Raw genomic sequence first — 19833 nt, forward strand, 5'->3', positions numbered from 1 at the left:
GAGCTGGAGGTCCCCAGAATACTCTTAGATTGCAGCCGAGCTTCCGTGATCTGCTTGGTTGGGGCTGATGTCATGTGCCTTAGGTTCTGACAGCTAGAAGGGTCTGTTCTCTGTGCCACACAGCACACGCCTGGACAGCGCCCTGGCTTTATAAACGTTTCCCCTTTATGCCCTCTCTCTAAAGACGTTTCATACAAGGCTTGGTGCTGGGTGATACCTAACTTATCCGAAAAACCCAACAGTGTAATGTACTGGCACAGGGGTTGCAAACTCGTGGCCCTGGGTTACAGCCGGCCCTCAGGTAGACGTTGTCCCACACAGTGTTTTTAGGAAGTGAATTAGTTGCCAACTCAAGAATCCAGATTGCCAGTTTCTCTTTCAAACGTGGGAAGAACTGGTCCTATGGCATCTGCGTCCCTGCCCAGCATCACCGCTGGCCCTCCAGTCCGTCAGTTCCCACCCAGTCTGCTCTGCCAGGCTGTTTGCTGCCTGGCCCCCAAGAGATCTGGGTTTTGACTCCTGTGCTGTAGCATCTGCTGGTGGACTGCATTACTTAGGCAGGTGGCCCCCCCTCATTTCAAAGCGGGCTTTCCACAGACAGCAGTGCAGACCAGTGCGCTGCCCAGCCCTGGCTGGACACCAGTCCCCTGGGGCGCTCTGATCCGAATACCAACATCTGGGCTCCACCCCTGATCAACTGAATGCAACTTTCTGGGGGCGGAGCCTGAGCAAAGGTGTATTTATAAAAGTCACCAGGTGACGATTCAAAGGTGCAGAGAAGGTAGTGGGCCACTGGCTTAAAGCAAAGGATGACTTGGGCGGCAGGATTTCAGGCAGATCATGGGCAGAGCTGGGCGTCAGCCGCCTGGCTCCCTGCCCCTCCTGCAGGTCGCTGCCCTGTTTGGACATGTTTCTGCCCAGCGGTCTGGAGAGCAATGTCTGAGATTAAGGGAGATACATCAAAGGCAGCCAGAAGATGACCTCTGAGAGGCCACTGCGCTGGCCTTCGGCAGACCATCGAGGACCCGAAGGCTCAGCAGCTCCCCCCGACACGACGGCCCCGCGGACCGGACCAGCGCCTCTCACCTGAAGAGCTCGCGGATCTCACGGCTGTCAGCCTGGAAGGGGATGTTCCGCACCAGGATCTTGGAGGTTGTCTGCTTTCTGGGCACCTGTTTCTTCCGAGCGGATGTCAGGGCTGGCCTGGAGGGTCGGCGGAAAGGCTTCAGGTTATTCGGGGCCTCGGCAGCTGCTGCCCTCTGCTGACTCCACCGGCCCCCTCCCCCACCAGCACCGATGCCCCTGTCCTCTGTTCAGGTGAGGGACTCGAGGACTCTGCGTGGACGCGGCTGAGAGGAAAGGGAAGGAGGCGGGCTCCCCTGGGTGGCACGCAGCCTAATTATCTTCTCCCCCCAGCAGCTGTGGATGTCCAGTCGGCACATCCTACCCTGGGGTGTCTGCTGCCCTTCATCTGAGACACTCAGGGACTAGCAGGGACTTGAGGAAAGAACTCCGATGGGGGGTGGGGGCGGTCTCTCCCTAAACCCAGTCTCCTCTGTCTCTTTCTTTGCAGGTGCCCAGAAAGACGCCGGCTGGTCCCAAGGTCTTGTTGGAGACATTTCCTAACGAACCCGAAGCGCAGAATCCAGGGGCCTGGAACAGTTTCTAACCATGGGGGTGGGTCAGGGTTGTGAGACGGAACTCTCTCCACCTGAGGTTCAAGGCCATCCCGAACCTGTCCCCCTGCTCTTCCAGGGAAACCCTCCACTCCATGGACGCAGGGGAGGGTCACGAGCACAGCCATGAGTTGACAATCTGGGTGTGAATGCCCTGTTGGCCACTAAGGATCTGTGTGATCTTGGACAAGTTATTACTTGGCCTCTCAACTGTAAAACAGGCCTAATAATAGTGCCAGCCTCATCGGATTGTTTGAGGATTTAATGAAGGACACGTCAAAACACTCTGCACTGTGCCTAGCACAGGGTAAGCGTTCCATAAACGGTAGCTGTGATTATGAGGACGGTTATGACTCACTTCCTTTAAGTCTGCTCCAGGTCACCTCCTCCCTAACTGTCTCCAATAAAATAGCAGCCCACTCCCACTCCCACCCCGGCTCGACGTTCCTGGCACTCATCACTATCCAAGAGCACATTACATATCGTCATGTTTCTCTTCACGGTCTGTCCTCTAGGGCTATGCTGTCCAACACGGCAGCCACCAGCTGCACGTGGCTAACAGTTAAATCGATATTAAAATGACACCACATTAAAAATTCAACTCCTCGGTTGCTGGGCTAGCCAGCCTCCAAGATGGTTCCCTATGGTCTCTGCCTCTTGGTATTCATGCCCCTTGTGTACTCCTCTCCTGCTCTGAGCCTAGGTCATAAAAGACACTGCCACTTCCTCCCTATTCTCTCTCGCTCTGGGGGAAACCAGCTGCCAGGCTGTAAGGACACTTGTGCAAGCCTAGGGAGAGGCCAACATAGTGAGGAACTGTGGCCTCCTGCCAAAAGCCATGTGAATGTGCCATTTTGCAAATGAAGCCGTCAACCCGAGCTGAACCTTCAGATGAGACAGCAGCCCTGGCCAACGTCTTGACTGCAGCCTCATAAGAGATGCCAAGATGGAACTTCCCAGCTAAGCTGCTCCTGAATTCCTGACCCTCAGGAACTGTGAGATAATAAACATCTGCTGTTTTAAGCTGTTAAGTTTTGGGATACTTGGTTATGTAGCGATAGATAATTAACACAGTGGTAGTTGCCACGTTTCAAGAGCTCAAATGCCATGTGTGGCAAGTGACTATCACGCTGGGCAGTGCAGATGTAGAACATTATAGGATGTTTTCATCATCGCAGAAACTTCTATCAAATAGCGCTGCCCTAGAATGTAAACCCCATGAGGAATCTCCCTCCCCAGCTCCTGGGAAGAGTGTCTGGTGCCCAGGAGGCTTTCTGTAATTTTTTGTTGAATAAAAGAAAGACTAAATGAACACCGCCTAGGAATTGAGAGCCTGCAAGGTGGCTTCAGCCTGACTCCCTGGAGTCAGGGGACTGAGAAGAGAGACCGGCGCCACTGGCTGAGTGATCACGTGCTGGCCATGTGCTAGATGCTTCACGCACAACCTCCAGTTTTCACATTTTACTTTACGGGCAAAATCACCCACCCAAGGTCACACAGCCTCTGGATTAGAACCCAAAGCTGCAGGGCACAAAGCTTGGACCCCCCTCCCACTCTTAATTCATGGCTCAAGAACCCCTGTTAGCTTCTGGGGGCTCCCACACCAAGCCTTCTTCTGGCTAAGGATGCTCAGCATGGGATGGACTGGGATGGGATGGGTGGACACCACCAGAGGCGGCCGAGGCTGGCTTCACAGGTAGCATTAAAAAACAGAGAGAGAAGGAAGAGACAGTGGCAGCTTCAGGTCAGCTCACTGGCAGCTAATCTGCTCTACGACCACAACAAATGACCGACTTTCTGAAAACCATCAAATAAATATCTTAAACCAGCCCAAGGATTGTTAGAGGCAGTCACTTCATCACCCGAGGCGGACAGATGGGATTGACAATGATAACGGCTGACCCCAGGTACGCGTTACGTGCCGGGCACTGTTCAGAGCACCTCCAGTGTATTAGTTCAATCAGGACTTGCAAGGGTGAGGATGCAGGGGCAAAACTAAAACTCCCAAGAGACCTCCACTACCTTAGGAAACTGGTCATTGGGTCCAGCGGTCTGTCTCCATCTCTAACATCTACTGAATCTCTTTCAAATTAAGCGGAGGCCGTCTCTGGGCGCCGCTGTCCAGCTCCAAGAAAGAGAGCCCCATAATGCGAGACGTCTAGGTTTTCTCACTGCCTCTGGTTTGTCCAAGGCTCCAGCAACTTGCAAGTCTCCCTGGGTTTATTTATAGGGCCAAGATAAGTGGGTTTGGCTTGCTTCTCCTGCCTGTGTTCCTCTTGTTATAATAGATGTGTACTAACACATTTACTCCGGGGACTGGCATGGTCCCAGTTTATCAGGGAAATGGGTATCGGAGCTGGCATGTGGGACACCTCCTTAATTAGGAAGGGGTCCCAGGGTGAGGGGGGTTGGGTCGGGGAGGATGTTCAAAGACCATGAGACACCCTTCAGGGCACCGGCATCAACACAAAAGGGACGGACTCAATCCAGGAAGAGGGGGCAGGGGAGACTCACTTGGTGGCTCGTTCTGAGATCCTGACTTCCAGCTTGTGGCCGTCCACGACGTGACCCTGAGAGATGAGACAACACAGCCTGTCCCTCTGTCCTCTTAGAAGCACTCACCCGTAGCCCTGTCCTTCACCGGAGTGGGCTTCGGCTGAGTGAGGGGAGAGAGAACTTCGAGGGGGCACTGACTGTTCCCAGGAGACAAGCCCGCTGGAGTCAAGGACAGAGAAGGGCTTTTCCTGGAAGTGGTTCCCGCTGAGCCCGGGCAGCAGCTGGTGGTTACGGAGACCCAGCCCTCCAAGTCCTCTGGAGCCACGAGTGGGCCTTGACCTTTAAGCCATTCAAGCAAGGGGCACAGAATTTTCCATTGTTTATAAGCATTTTCAGGCAAAGTAAGCCCCTTTGGTCTGGCTTGCAGAGAGAGAGAGTTTGGTTTGGATTGTATGCCGTTAAAAAAAAAAAAATTCTAAATCATAGCAGAGATGCATCTAAAGCTAGGCTCTTAACATGGGTCCCTTAAGGCAAAACTGGTGTATTAGCAAAATTACCCTTGAAAATCCTTTAAAGTCTCCCATAAAATACAGCACACGTAGCTTCGTATAAACAGTTCTTTGCGGCAATATGCCCGTATGTAGCACACAGCGAGGCACAGAACATAACTTTAATGTGTGCAAGGTAGACTCTGACAGGCTCATGAATTACATGGAAGAGAAAGACAGACCACTGGGTGTGCAGAGCTGAAATCCAGTTAAATGAGTACACAGCATCTAATGACAAAGTTGGATTTCTAGTGTCTCTTGAAAAAACAAACAAAACAAAAAACCAGAGAAGATCTGGTATGGCGGGGACCCACCTGCCCGTCAGGCAGTACCTGGCTGAGGCCAAGAAGTGGCTGCCCCGTTAGAAGGGGCGCAGGTGCCCAGGTTCTGTTCTGGGTGGTGCTGGCCCCGTCGCTAGTTTACAGCTAGCCTGGCCCCATGGGCATGTGAGGTGGAGAGCAGAGAGACTTTCCAAGTGAGAGCAGAGGCCCCAGAGGCCATCCCTCCCCACCACCCCACCCAAACCCAATTCAGCCCTCCCTGGAGTTGCTTTGGGCCAAGGGGAGGGTCATCAAAATTCTACAAAAACGATCATATTGGCTAAGTGCCCAGTTACATTTCCTGTAATCCCCAAGGCCTTTCGCTTGACTACCAAGCTCTACTGGAACAGACTCCATCACCTGGAGGGTTCCTATAAAGCCAGGCTTCACAGGGAGGTGGGCCGGTATGGGTGCCCTTTTCACCCAGTATCCAGCCCAGCTGTGCAGGCCCAAGCACACGTCTCAGAGAGAATGGGAGCTGGGAGGGCGTGCGGCTTGCTACGCGCTCGCTTGTCAACTTGGCCCTGGTCAACTCCATCTTATGTTGCCGCTGCCTGGATGGCCTATACAGACACGTGACATTCTGAATAGGGTTTAAAAGGGATCCTGGACCCCCTGGAGCAAGTGGGCCTCCAGAAAGAAAGAGGCTCGTGAGAAAGCACTGTTCCTTGTCCCCTTCCTGCCACCGAAGGGCCTGGGGACGTGGGGTGTCAGGGAAGGTGCTGAGAACACTGTCTTTTTTTTTGGCGGTACGTGGGTCCCTCACTGTTGTGGCCTCTCCCGTTGCGGAGCACAGGCTCCGGACGCGCAGGCTCAGCGGCCATGGCTCACAGGCCCAGCCGCTCCGCTGCATGTGGGATCTTCCCGGACCGGGGCACGGACCCGTGTCCCCTGCATCGGCAGGCGGGCTCTCAACCACTGTTCCACCAGGGAAGCCCTGAGGACACTGTCTTAAGCTAAGGCCTGGCCCACTTTGGGGCTCTGTTCTGCTCCCTGTAACCTCAGCTCCCTTCCTGCCATCCAGGGCCCTGATCTGTCCCTGCACTTCGACCCAGCAGGAGGGTATCGCTCCTTTCTCAGCAGGACATAAGTCTGTGTCCCAAACACCTCTGCGTTCAGCCCCCTTCTCCCCACTGTCACTGCGTCCACCCTGACCTGTGCCTGGAGGACTCAGCGGTCTCCAACCTGCCCTCCTATGATGCACCCTCCACACAGCAGCTGGAGAGATTGTTCTGCAGCAGAAATCAGATCCTTCCCCAAAGTGCTCCAAGTCCTCTGATGGGATCGCACTGCCTCTATGTTGAATTCCACAGTCCATAAAAGGTCTGCAAGATCCAGCTCCACATACCTCCCACCCTGTACCCTGTGCCTGCCACACTGGCCTCTTTCTGCTCCTCAGACATAGTAAGCTCACTCCTGCCTCAGAGTCCCTGCCCCAGGCCCTTTGCACGTGCTGTGCCGAGATCTCTGTGTAGCTGACTCCTTCTTGTCAATTAGGTGTCAGCTCAACTGTCACGTCCTCAGAGAGGGCCTCTCCTGACCACGCGATCTAAAGTAGCCTTCCCCTCACCACAGTGTCTGCTTTATCTGCACCCGAGCACTTCTCGTGACCTGGTCTTGGCGTATTTCTTCAGAGGTCTGCTTCACCCATCTCCCTGAGGTCTGGCACAAACCAGCCTCTTGATCAAGAGTTGCAGACTGAAGGAATGCCTTGTAGTGACTGTGGGGGACTGAGGAAGTTCAAGGCCGTGGGCCACGGACCCCTAGGGAACTGGAGAAAGCAACGGGCCTGGGAAGATGTGGGCTGCTCTGCATTCCCACTCAATTTCCGAAGACTGACGGGATACCACACCACCTGCCTCGTGCCCCCGTGGACCTCGGCTGAGAACGCCCACTTACCTGGAGCTGTCTGAGAGCTTTCTGGGCCTGCTCCGGTTTCCTGTATTCCACGAATCCAAACCCCATGGACAGCAGCGCGCCTGAGAGAGAGAGAGAGGTGGGAATCGTACGGGGGCGCCAGGCAGGGAGGAAAACAAAGAAGGTGCACCAGACCAAGTTCAAGGGCTCCAAGGGGCCCCTCGACATTCTCATTTCTTCATGCCCCTCTTTGTTCCCCCAAAGATCCCAGCTCCCGGCTCGCCATTTATTACCAGTCGTCTTGAAGAATCAGCCAACGAGGTTATACAGCCGCCACCTGAGGCCCCGTTGACTATTAATTAACAGACGATCGACGTGATAATTAACTTCATAATAGAATTCCGCCTTTGGGAGGGAGGGGTGACCATCGCCACGACAAGCGGCAAAAGCTCTACCCGGGCAGTCCCCTGCTTCCATACTAAATGCATAATACGAACACATGCATCAAAGTCAAGCACGCCAAAGGCTTACTCTTTACAAAGTATTTCTGACCACCCGGTTACACCTGGTTCCTGGGTTTCAGACATAAGGCTGGGACAGGGAGGCTGTGGCCACCTCGTTAGAACTCCTCTGGTTCCCTATTGCTGGGTCGTGAGTAGCAAGAGTTCAGATAGCCAGGGGTATCTCCAAAATTTATAGAGAACTTTGCTTCCTGAATGTAAATATGCATAACTGGGGCACACAAGAATAAGGTCTCTAATTACACCTTGCTCTTTGACACAAAATGTGATGCATGCCTCCGCCCCCGCGGTTCATGCTGATTTACTAATTTTACTATTTTTTCACAGTTGAACTCAAAGAGGGTCGGCTCAAGGCCGATGGGCCCAAACGAGGCTCAGAGTTCACCACTGTTGACCCAGCAGTCCTCATCTTTGTCTGTATTGTTTGTGAGGCTGTGCCCCTGCTTGTTTGCATTTCTACTCACAACTACGTGTTATAAAACGAGGGCCCAAAGCAGGAAGAAATTCCACAAACAGCCCAGACATGGGCGACAGGAAGGAGGTTCAGAAAGAACTGATGGCTGATGGGTAGCGCCACCCCGTGGTGACTTTCAGTATTTGTTTTCCAGTGGATACGTGAAAACACTGTTCTGAGGGCCAAGGCTGGAAGGTCTGTGCCCGTAGGATATTTAAAAAGCTCATTAAGACGGTGTTAAAGGCAACTACAGAGAGTCAAGTTCATTGCCGATTCACTGACGCTGTGCAGATCCATTCTGCCCTTCTGCCCTGGAACGCTGACGTCCATATAGAGCACGACTTGGGCTCCCCGGCCTTCTGGTTTCCTGCTCGGTTTACCCAATGGAAAGCTCCAATTTGACATGGGTGGGTGGAGGAGGTAGAGTTGGGGCCCCCGTTCTTTCCACGCACCCCATCGCCTCCCCGCTTTGGCGTGGTTCTGGCAGCGCCAGTGTCCAACCCACACCCTTGTCTCTGCTGGTGGCCCTTCTTCTGTGGCTCTGGTCACACCACTCCCTCCCCACGGCCTCTGGGCTCTGCAGGGGAGGGGCGTTCTCCCACATGATCCACTGCCTCGACATTCCCGTGGGTCCCCTCAGCCCAGCCCAGACCTGGGCACTCGGCCCCTTCACTACAAACATCTCCTTGACAACCCCAGCTGAGCATGCTTTCTGGTTCCTGCTGAGACCCTCGCTGATAACAGACACCATCTAGATTCCCCCCAAGCTGTGATGGATGAGCCCCAGAGAGCAGGGCTCTCAAATACAGGCTCTTAAAAAAGACAGTGTAGCTTTCAAGAGCTGCTCATGACACTGAAAGATCAGATAACTGTTCCAAAGCACGCTGAAGAGCGCTCCCGATGGCCGAGGGGCAGGCTCCACAGAGCGTCTGATTGCAGAGAGGGGCACAGTGACACTACAACCTGCAGGGACAGCCCTGGATGGAGCTGGCGACCCCTCTGCCAGCCTGTCTCACCCCCCAGACTTCAGGGGTCACCTCTTTTCCTGAACTCCGTCCCCAGACCCCCCCAAACTGAGCCTTCATGTCGTTCACTCGGTGCTTAGCTGCCTTTCCTTGTAGCCCAAACTACATCTGCGGTTCCTGGTGAACAGGGATGTTATGGTTTGAACTGTGCCCAGCTCCCCAGTGTGTGTTAAAGTCCTAACCCTCACATCTCAGAATGTGACCGTATTTGGAGATAGATCCTTTACAGAGGTAATCACGGCAAAAACGAGGTCATGAGGCTAAGTGCTAATCCAATGCGATCGGTATCCTTATAAAAAAGAAAAGGGGTGGGCTTCCCTGGTGGCGCAGTGGTTGAGAGTCCGACTGCCGATGCAGGGGACGCGGGTTCATGCCCCGGTCCGGGAAGATCCCACGTGCCGCGGAGCGGCTGGGCCCGTGAGCCATGGCCGCTGAGCCTGCGCGTCCGGAGCCTGTGCTCCGCAACCGGAGAGGTCACAACAGTGAGGGGCCCGCATACCGCAAAAAAAAAAAAAAAAAAGGGGTGGTGGTGAACTCTGAACACAGGACAGGTGCACACAGGAGAATGCCATGTGAACATGAAGACAATCACTTACAAGCCAAGGAGAGAGGCTGGAACAGATCCTTCCCTCACAAGCACTCAGAACGAGCCAACCCTGCCCCAACCTTGATCCTGGACTTCTGGCTCCCAGAACTGTGGGGTAATAAACTTCTGTGGTGGAAGCCACCTAGTTTGTGGTGCTTTATTATGGCACCCCTAGCAAACGAATACAAGGAACTCCCCAAATTCTATGCCCCCCGTCTGCTTCAGACCCTCCAAGGCTCCTCTGGCAAAAAGCCCAGACCCCTCTGCCTGGCAGCAAGCCATCCTGTCATCTGGAATCAGCCCACCTTTCTAGGTGCGTCTTCTGCCTCTTCAGTACATTCCCGACCTGCTACTACGCCCTCTCCCGCCTCTGCCACCCACACCCCGCCCCCACCAGCTGACTGCTCTGCCTCCCTCCCCTCCAGGTCGCGGTCTGACGTGGAGACCCCTGGCCTGGGCTCCTGTCCAGCCAGGGCCCCCTCTACCAGACCCCTTGCTGCTGTGTGCTGTAACCACTAGCTCCTTAGTCTCTCAGGACACAGCCATGGGACAGCCCACGTGGCATTCCTACAAATCCCGGCAAATTGAAGGGATGGGGAGCGCACAGCTGTGAGAAAGCCAGGAGCAATGGTCCGTCTATCACCTGCAGGAAGCCAGGGCCGGAGGAGAAACAGAGAGATGCCAAGGGACTCGTGGTAATGCCTGAGGCTGACAGGAGAGATGAGGGTGGGGTCTGCGTGGCCCAGGCACCCAGGGGCCAGTGAGGTGCGCGGCTGGTGACTCAGTGGAGTGTTCCGGATGTTCTACACCTGGGTCATTTCTCTTGGAAGGGAAGAGGGAAAGCCCAAGACGGGTCTGTTCTCGCTCTCCCCTGGAGATTTCCAGAGCACAGAGATGCTGGGAGCAGGGAGAGGCTTCTGCCACCGAACAGTGTCAACCCTGCCAGCCCTCTAATCGCACTGCTCTGAAAACACCCGACAGTCCGGGGTGGCAAAGGTTCTAGATTCAGAAGAATCTGACATGCATGGCTGCTCCCACCGGAAACCAGGAGTCTCCAGGGACCCAGAAAGTAGGACCATTTTAGACGAGCCAAGCGAGAGAGCGTGGGGCTGCCAATGCTTCAGAATGAAAGAAGACCCTCAGAATAAGCAAGAGAGAGGTACCCTTACCCCTACCCAGAGCGACACTGTTTCTTTCAGAATCGTCCCTTTCTAACTGAGATCTCCTGTGAAATACCTGCTTTGTTCTTCTTCTTGGAAATGGAGCAGCTCTTCACCATACCCACTTTGGAAAACACCTGGAAGAGAATGTCGACATGTATTATCAGAATTTCTGTGCTAATCCCGCAACCTGGTGTAGGCGTGTCTCGAAAGACAGAGGGGACCAGGCAACTGCAGGCATGGAGAGGGCGAGAGTAAGAGAAGAGCTAACCCCTGGATGCGCTTCCGTGGCCGGGCCCTGGCCCGAGCCCTCTGCCTGCATGAACTCATCCAGCCCTTGCAGTGATTCTACCAGGTAGGTGTTACTACCCACGTTTTGCAGATGACAAAACTGAGGCTCCAAGGGGTTAGAGACGCACCCAGCGTCACAGAGCTGGGAAGCCCCAGAGCTGATAGTTGGATCCAGGCGCCAGAGCCCAGGTTCTAAACGTCGTGCAGGTGGGGGTCCTGGTCAGACATTAGGCTCCCCAAATTTGCCCTAATATCATCTTGGAGGCCCCAAAAATATCTGGAGGCACTGGATCATGGCCTACTTTAAGTAGCTTGGACGCTCCCTTAGGGTTCCCCGTAAGGGCTGCTGGGCTGGGTCCTGGCTCCCAGTGTCCAAGAAGGACCTGGGACACTGAACAGTCCAAGGAATCACCGAGGGCCATGCAGTGGGGAAGCTGGGCCTACATTTAGAAGCTTGGAGTCCACTGACCCCAGTCCTGACCCTCTCACTGCCCCTGCACCTAACGCCAACTAATGTTTAAAACTTTCAAAAATCACATTCTGCTCTATTTTTCCCTTTACTTTTTTTGTCTCTCTTGCTAGAATTTGAGAACTGACCAGTGCGAATTCCTGTCCTTCTGGTTCACTGCGGTGTCTTCCACAGCACACACAGGGCCCAGGGAGAGGCAGGTGCGGGTCACTGTTCACCGACTGAGTGAAGGGGAAGCAGAGGGGAGGGGGGATCCCGACCAGCAAACAAGAACCGCACGCAGCTGAGATTCACTGACTCTCTTATTCCGACTGTCAAACACTTTACTTGAATTATCTCATTCATTCTAATCAGATCTTCCAAACAGCTCCGCAGAAGATTCTATTAACACCCCCTTTTTACAAATGGGGAAACCGAGGCACAGAAAGGCCAAAGGACCAGCCCAGGGTCACACTGTTAGTAAGGAGTGAGGCTGGGACCCAAGTCCAGGCAGACTGACCCTTAAGCACAACTCTCCACTCAGGATGCTGTTAACAGGAGCCCTGTGAGCTGGACGCTGCTCCCCACAGTGCCTCGAATGGGCTGTGTGACCCTAGGTCAGTGAACTGACCTCTCTGAACCTCAGTCTCCACATCTGTAATATGAAGAACCTGGACTAGATCATTTTGGCTGTACCTTCCAGCTCCAGAGTCCTTTAATTCCAAGGATGCTCTTAGACTGAAGCTTGGGCACATCTTCCAGGAAAAAACTGGTTCCCGTTGACGACATCCCCATACCAGATACGGGGGGGCCAGCACAGCAGAAATAAAAAACAAACCCTCCACAAGCTGGTTTGACCTCTTCAAAGCTATCTAGCCTTTGGACACTGCTACTGTGTGCCTGTCTGTAAAAGCAAACTCAAACCAGACCAAAACGGATTCGGGAAGTAGCCCAGGAAAAGTCCAAGGGTGGGTTTCCCATTGCCCCAGAGGGCGAACCTCTGCGCTTAAAATGCTGCTGCTTTTGCCAGGCACCTCTGCTGCTGCGGTGGCTTTTCTTTTTTTTTTTTTTTTGTGGTACGCGGGCCTCTCACCGCTGTGGCCTCTCCCGTCGCGGAGCACAGGCTCCGGACGCGCAGGCCCAGCGGCCACGGCTCACGGGTCCAGCCGCTCCGCAGCACGTGGGATCCTCCCGGACCGGGGCACGAACCCGCGTTCCCTGCATCGGCAGGCGGACCCCCAACCACTGCGCCACCAGGGAAGCCCGTGCTTTTCTAACTGGAAGTGACACTCACATTGGAGATTTAGCCAGAGGGTCCCAGCGTGCAGGCTCTGCTCTCCTGCTTCACCTCGACACCCTGGGCTTTCCCGCCCAATGCAGGCTGGCCTCCTTTCCACCCATCCACCACCTTCCTGCCTCTAGGACTCAGTGGACCCCGTCTCCCCTCTTGAATCCAGCTCTAGGATTTCAGAGCTCAAAAGAATTTACAGAAACCAATCAGCTCAATCCTCACGGCCTTCGTCCTTTCCAGAACCAGTTCATGGCTGTCAGGCTGCTAATCACTAATTCATGCATTTAAAAAAAAAAAAAAAAAAAAAAAAAAAAAAGGCATCGAGCGTTTATTCTGTGCCAAACCCAGTTCACAGAAATGGAGACTCTCCCCATGGACAGTTCTCAGTCCAGTGGGGGAGCTCGCAGACCCCAGTCCTTTGGCACTAGAATCCCCATTTCCAGATCTCTGGCCCAACTCCTTCTAGAAGCCCCCCAGCGCCTATCATCTGGCATTTTCCCAATGCGTACTTGGAGTTCCCCATCCTTTTCCCCTCCACCCCCTTCCTATGAATGCAAGACTCTCAGCCCATCAGGGACTCCAGGCAGGACTGCCCTTCCTCCAGATTCACTCAGTGCTGTGTCTTCTGCGTGCTCCCACCAGGCCAGGAGGGCGTGTTGGCGTTTACTTTTGGGTGGTTACCCTCGCAGACACCATCTGGGGAGGGGCTTTGTTTTCTGACTACAGCTCTCACACCGCATCCCAACAGGTCCCCTTCAAGTGCATGCAGGCGCCCCTGCCAGCCCCCAGACTAGTCTGGCCAGGACTCCGATCTCCGGGTGAGATGTCTACTGGACAGCTTGGTGGAGGTGTCAATGCGGTGGCTGTTGGCTGTTAATCTACACGCTGCCACGAGTCACTCGTCCAGGCAGGATAAACACAGTGACCACATCAGCAGACTGGGTCTCCCGCCCCGCCCACCCCACCCCCCCACCCCCCCTCCGGGCCGAGCGGTCACTCACCCCCTTCAGCGTCTCCTCGGTCGTGTCGAAGTGGAGATTTTTGATAAACAGCGTGCACCCGGGAAGGCTCTCCTCATTCTCTTCCTCCTCCACCTTTGCTGAAGTGTCGTGTGCTGCTCCCTCTGTCAGCTTTTCACCTTCTGGGGTCTCGCCGTCTGCATGGGCCCCCCCACACCCCGCCACCAAAACAAATCTGTTAAATGATGCCTTATCTGCCTAAGCCCCGGGACCTAAAGCACAGAACCTGCCAGACCCAGGGGGTTCTGTCTCTGAGTGGGCAGCGTCAGGAAGGGACAGCTTGTGCTGGGTTTTAGCAACTGTTGGCGGGGTGGGCTGAGGGAGGGGAGAGACCGCCGTGCTTCCTGCCTCTGTTTTAAGGGAAAAGAGTATGAAGCACAGACCAAAACCCAGAAGCCTTAACTTAGACTGACCCACATTATATAACCCATATAATTTGAACCTCAAAATAAATTACTGTGAGCTGCAAATGTAAGCGACGTGGTCTTTTTCCTCAAAAACCAGCACTTGGCGAACTTTCAAAATAAAATGCAACTTAAAACTGCAAAAATTACAGAATGGGAGCAAAACTCAGAATGTCCTAAACACCCCTTGAACCTAAGGGATGTTACGTTCATTTAAAATCCCCAATATACATAACTTCAGGAAGCACATACATAAGAGTGTGTTTTCATCTACACAAAATATATTCAATTCAGAGCTACACATAACAGCAAAAAACTGAAAAAGAGACAAAAACCCACTATATTCATAAAGAAGAGATCTGGAGAGTTATACTGCCACCAAAGGCTACACTAATGTGTAGTTAAAGATGACGTTTCCGAAGAATGTTTAAAGACGTGGAACGACGCGCGTGACAGAAAAATTAAGAGAAAAATGAAGGTGCAAAACAACACACGACGTGACCCCAACCACGTTCTGTATCCAGAGCTTACGAGACACATACGCAAGAAGAGAAAGTAACGCGCTCCTGGTTCTTTCTGGAGACTGTGATTACAAAGGGCTCCATCCTGTCACTCCCACCCCTGTGGCACGCTTACTCTGAAGGAACAGCCCTGCAGGAGGGAAGGGCAAGCGTGAGGCTGTGAGTTAGCAGGGCGGCCGTGAGGCTGCAGCTCAGGATGGAGCCCTGGTGGAGAACGTGGATGTCACCCGAGGGTGCCGGAAGCCTCACGAGGTTGGAGGTGGCGTCGTGACCTCTTGAGAAGTTCCGCTGCTGGAAAAATCTGTTCCGTTTGGGTCAACCTCCCCAGTTTTTCACATGACCGGGGCCTGGGGACAATCATCTTTTCCCCCACGTTCAAGCTCCGGAAGCTCCTCCCGTAGCCCCCGGGGAAATCAAACCCCATCTCAGCCATTCTCGAAGATGCCCGCCCGCTCCCACCCTCATGGTTCTAAGCATGTGGCCCCGACCCTCCCCTCAGGTCTGAGCCCTGCCCGTGCCAACCTGCAGCGGACGGGGACACTCCACTCTCTCGTGCCCACTTGCATGCAAGTAGTTCAAGGCCAAGGGAGCTTCCGGGGCTTCAAACCCGTCCCCCACGCTCTCACGCCGAGTACGAGAGCCCTCTCCATCGCCCCCGGCCCTTTCTGATGCAAGCCTACTGCTGGCCAGTCCTAACTGAACTTCAACCGCTTTGTCATAAAACCACCCTTTCAAGCCCTAATGGAAAGAGCGGACAGTGAGGATGTTGTCCGTTTCACATCAGTTGAACAGGCAGCCTTCACCCTTCACACTCCCTCGGAGGTGAACCCAGAATCCAGACTCTCCCTCCAGGACAAAAAAGAAGAAATCTACATAAAGGCTCCTTCCCCCACCCAAGAAACTAACGCAATTTACCCAACAGCGGGATTCCGTGGTGTGGCCATTTGTCCTCAAAACCCAACTTTCAAAGCAAAGCAGGGTAGAAAAAGTATTATTAATGATGGGGAAGCAAAGCTAAGCAGACAGGCTAAGATTCCATGTTGTGAAAGAGAACTTCAATGGAAAGGAAGAGCACGCCCCTCGGCTGCGAAGGACACCCACCCCACTGGCTTGCCCCACGTCTGACGTCTCAGAGATAAAAGGAGAGAGGAAGGGGTGCCAATCAGATGCCCCACTGCGTGCGGGGACTGGGCTAGGCCTGCGAGGATGCTATCTCACCGCCGACCATGGCAGCTGCATCACAGTAAACCGGTGGCCCGTGGAAAGTTCTGGAGTTCGCTGCATCTGAGCTCTAAACCTCAGGCATCTTCAGGTTGGGAGAGAGGTTCACGGGAGACTGAAAAAAATTTTTTTGTAGAGAAAAGAATGGGGGGGAATGATGGTGACTGGGAGAGCGCCGTGCCGGTTTAAGGGGCAGCCCGTTCGCGGCACCGGCCAATTGCTGTCACGAGGACAGATCAAGCCAAGTGCGGCCAGGTGTTCAGAGCTTTCACGAGAAGCTGAAAATCCAGCTTTTCATGGGAAAACCCACATTTTAAAACTCTTGGCAACTAACTCAGCGGCACGTGGCTTCTGTACTAGGCAGTGGTCAACAGATCGATTTAAACCAGCTTATGGGCCTTCGTGCTCTGCTCCCCACTTCCAGCCTGGCAAAGCCCAACGACCCGTCCCTCTGCCTCTCCCAAGGGCCTGGAATCCAGCCAGTTCCCAGCGTGGCATTCCAGGGATTTGAAGCCTCACAAGGACAACAGCTCCGGGGAGCCCAGGGGCTGTGAGCAGGGCCAGAGTCCACTCCTTCCTGCCTCCCTGCCCCAGGAGCAAGGGCTGGTCTGCTTCAAAGCACTTATTTCAAAGGTCACAGGCCCCTGCCCAGGAAGTGTGATGTTTGGATTTCGTGACAGAGCTGCGATGAGCTTGCAGTCAGGGCTGGCACCCCAGGAACAGACAGATCCCTTCCCCGGAGGGTGAGCTGCCCTCAGTCCCAGCCCAGGGGGAACAAGAGGGGACTGTGAGGACGGCCAGGACCTATCACCTACCCGGGTGTGCAGCTGGCCTGGCTCCTCCCACTTCTACTAAATCAGCCAACGCCCCTGACCCCCAACATCCGGGAGAACATCCAGCTTGAAATAAAAGACACGGTTAAATGCAGCCTGGCTTTGCTCCAACAGCACAGCGATGTCCGTTGTTTCTCCAAACCTTTGTGTACCCAGCCACCACCTCCCCCAATCTGCGACTCCCCCTGGGATGCTGGAAGAGCTAACAAGACAAGGGCATCCCGGTCTCGAGATCTGTTGAAAAAAGGGGGCCTGAAGAAAACGAAAAGGGGGCCCAGAGACCGCAGTCAGGAGGCAGCACAGAGCTGTGAAAGCGCACGGCCTTCGAAGTGAGAGTGGTCTGGGTCAGGGTCCCCGTGAGGCCACTCACTAGCTGTGTGCCCTGGGTGACCGGCTTACCCACGCTGCCTTAGCACTGTCACCTGGAAAATGGAGCTATACACACACACACACACACTCTCCCCTTTTCTCCGCTGGCTTCTTTGGAAATTCGAATGTCTGCTACTCCATCCGCACGCTGGGTCCCCAGTCCAGGGCACCGTTACCTCTTGTGTGGATGACCGGGTGTTCTCCTCACTGGTCTCCCGTCGGCAGACCACTGGTCTCTGCCAGCTTCTCCCATTCTGTCTCCTCGCCTTCTCCATTCCAGCTGCACCAGCCTCTATTCTGATCTCTGAGCCTGCCAAGACCCATCCCTGCCACAGGGCCTTTGCACTTGCCATCTGTCTCCTCTGCCTGTTCTGCTCATCCCATTTTCCCAGGCCTGGCTTCTTGTCAGGTCTCAGCTCAAACGTCCTCCCCTCAGAGTTCCTCCTGTGCGGTTGTCCCCAGCACAGGCCTGGCCACTTGCCATCAGAGTCCCCTGGGTACCTTTCCTTCAGAGGCCTTACCCCTTTCTGAAATCACCTTGTCGGTTCACTTCTCTGTGTCCCCCAACTACAAGGGGAGCTCTCTGAGGATGGGACCACATCTGACTCAGTAACCTCTGCATCCCCAGCACTGGGCCAAGCAGATGCTCCAAAAATATCGGTGGATGATGATTTGCTACACAAATGGCACTTAGTGGGACCGACAGGAGCTGTGGGGTCACAGCTAAGAGCACAGACCTGGGAGCTGGTGGCTCTGGGCACAGCCCAGCTTTTTCCAGATGCGTGACTCTGCATAAGTCACTCAACCTCCCTATGCTTCCTTCTTTCCATTCAAAAAAGGAGAAAGACAATAACAGGGTCCACTTGCAAGACAATTATGAGAATTAACGCACAGAAACCCAGATAAAACAGTGTCTGGGCCAGGGGAAAATGTCAGGAATCCCTACCTCCGCAGGCCCATTGCCGGAAGAGGCAGGCCAGCCGGCTGCAGGCTTTTGAGAAGAACAGCCAGCGCCGCAGGTCTGAGTGCAGGGGACTGTGTCTCTGTCGGCCACATCCCTGGGAAGAGCTTCTGCCCCGCTCAAGTGGCCAGGCCCTGCTACGACCCATGCCCATGTCCAGAGAGGTATGGAAACGGCCAAGGGCCAAGGACGAAGCCAAAGGTCACTGTTAAAAGTGCTTTTCTGCCAGGCTTCCCTGGTGGCACAGTGGTTAAGAATCCACCTGCCAATGCAGGGGACATGGGTTCGAGCCCTGGTCCGGGAAGATCCCACGTGCTGTGGAGCAACTAAGCTCGTGAGCCAGAACTACTGAGCCTGCGTTCTAGAGCCCGCGCGCCACAGCTACTGAGCCCACGTGCCACAACTACTGAAGCCCGCGCGCCTAGAGCCCATGCTCCGCAACAAGAGAAGCCACCGCAATGAGAAGTCCGCGCACCGCAACGAAGAGTAGGCCCCACTCGCTGCAACTAGAGAAAGCCTGCATGCAGCAATGAAAACCCAATGCAGCCAAAAATAAAATAAAGAAAAGAAATAAATTTAAAAAAAAAAGAGAAAGAAAAGCACTTCTGCCCCTGGCCTCAAGTGCGGTGACGACAGGAAGACTAGCAAGGAAAAAGGAGGTATCACAAAACGAACAGATGTTTGCCAACGACCTCACCAGGAACCAGGAAAAGTGGGAAGAAGCGCAGGATGGGGGCGGGGTGAGGGTGTGAGGAAGGCTCGGAAGCAAGGTGGGCTGGAGGGGGCTGGGAGAGGCGGGGGGAATACCGTCCATCTGTACTTGGCACATAAAATCCAGTCACGCATCACCACATGGGGCTTTATTATAATCAGGCCGCAGAATTTACGGTTGCTCCCTCCCCCTTCCGGCTCTCTGCGCGGAAGGCTGACAGTAGAGACTGTTATCAGTTGCAAGCAGCTTTTCAGGACCTCCCCCGACTTGGAGCCCTTTATCTGGAGGTGAGGGTCTTGGTTGTGGGGAGATAAAACACACTGTCCCCCTCCCTCGAGAACGGTACAGGGAACGGAGGGCTTCGCCGAAAAGAAAGGTGTGGGGGGCGGCGCTGGTGAACAAAACAACCCTCTCTGTCCACTCCCCTCCTGCTGCCTTCCTGCGGAGCCTGAGAAAATCCAGGGCTTGTGGGGCCGGCTGGTCCCCGGCAGTGGGGATGGGGAAATGGGGAAGCTTCAGGAACCGTGTGCAGAGGGGCGGGCGTGGGGGAGCAGCAGGTGAAAAGGAACAGCTCGGGGACCGGGGAGGGGACAGTGTATGTGATACAGGTAAGAAAAGGAACAAAAAAGGGCAAAAGGAGGCTCAGGAGATGAGTTCTGCGGGGATCCGCCTGACGACACAGGACTCAGCGGGGCGTGAAATCAGCTCAGGCGTGCACAGCTTCTTGGTCCCCATCCGATCTATTTGCTGCAACTACTGGCTCCCTCCTCCTAGCTCCGAGGCCTCCTTTGTGTGAGGGGCGGCAGGACCCTGGACAGCAGCCCCCTAAGAGGCAGGGCCTGTTGGGGACAGTCTGTCTGGGATGCTCTCAACACCGGAACCTAGGCCCGGGCTCCCAGGGGACGCTGGGGGCAGGCAGGGGCAACCCTCTCCCTTCCGACCAGGGCACGCTATCTCTGCAAAGCCTCCCCTCGCTGTGCTCCAGAACATTCTGCACCCAGGGCCCACTTCTATTACTGTGACATCTCAGCTACCCCCGAACAGCCCCACCCGTCCTCCTAGCAGCCCGGGAGCTTCTGGGGAAGCGGTATGTGTTGGGCCCATCTTGGTCGCCCCAGCT

The 19833-nt window shown here is 54.6% G+C and overlaps 1 protein-coding gene across 1 annotated transcript in view; it reads right to left on the minus strand.

Moving 5' to 3' along the window:
* Positions 1-19833, minus strand: part of RBM19 (RNA binding motif protein 19) — a 121991-nt gene that overhangs the window by 77946 nt on the left and 24212 nt on the right. Inside the window, exons 18-22 of the mRNA XM_032654072.1 lie at positions 13675-13829; positions 10720-10780; positions 6940-7019; positions 4191-4246; positions 1087-1203 (exon numbers count right to left, since the gene is read on the minus strand). Coding sequence (XP_032509963.1) covers positions 1087-1203; positions 4191-4246; positions 6940-7019; positions 10720-10780; positions 13675-13829 — 469 coding nt within the window. The remainder of the gene's footprint in view (positions 1-1086; positions 1204-4190; positions 4247-6939; positions 7020-10719; positions 10781-13674; positions 13830-19833) is intronic.

The sequence above is a fragment of the Phocoena sinus genome, chromosome 14 (genome assembly GCF_008692025.1).
Source record: "Phocoena sinus isolate mPhoSin1 chromosome 14, mPhoSin1.pri, whole genome shotgun sequence".
NCBI lineage: Eukaryota > Metazoa > Chordata > Mammalia > Artiodactyla > Phocoenidae > Phocoena > Phocoena sinus.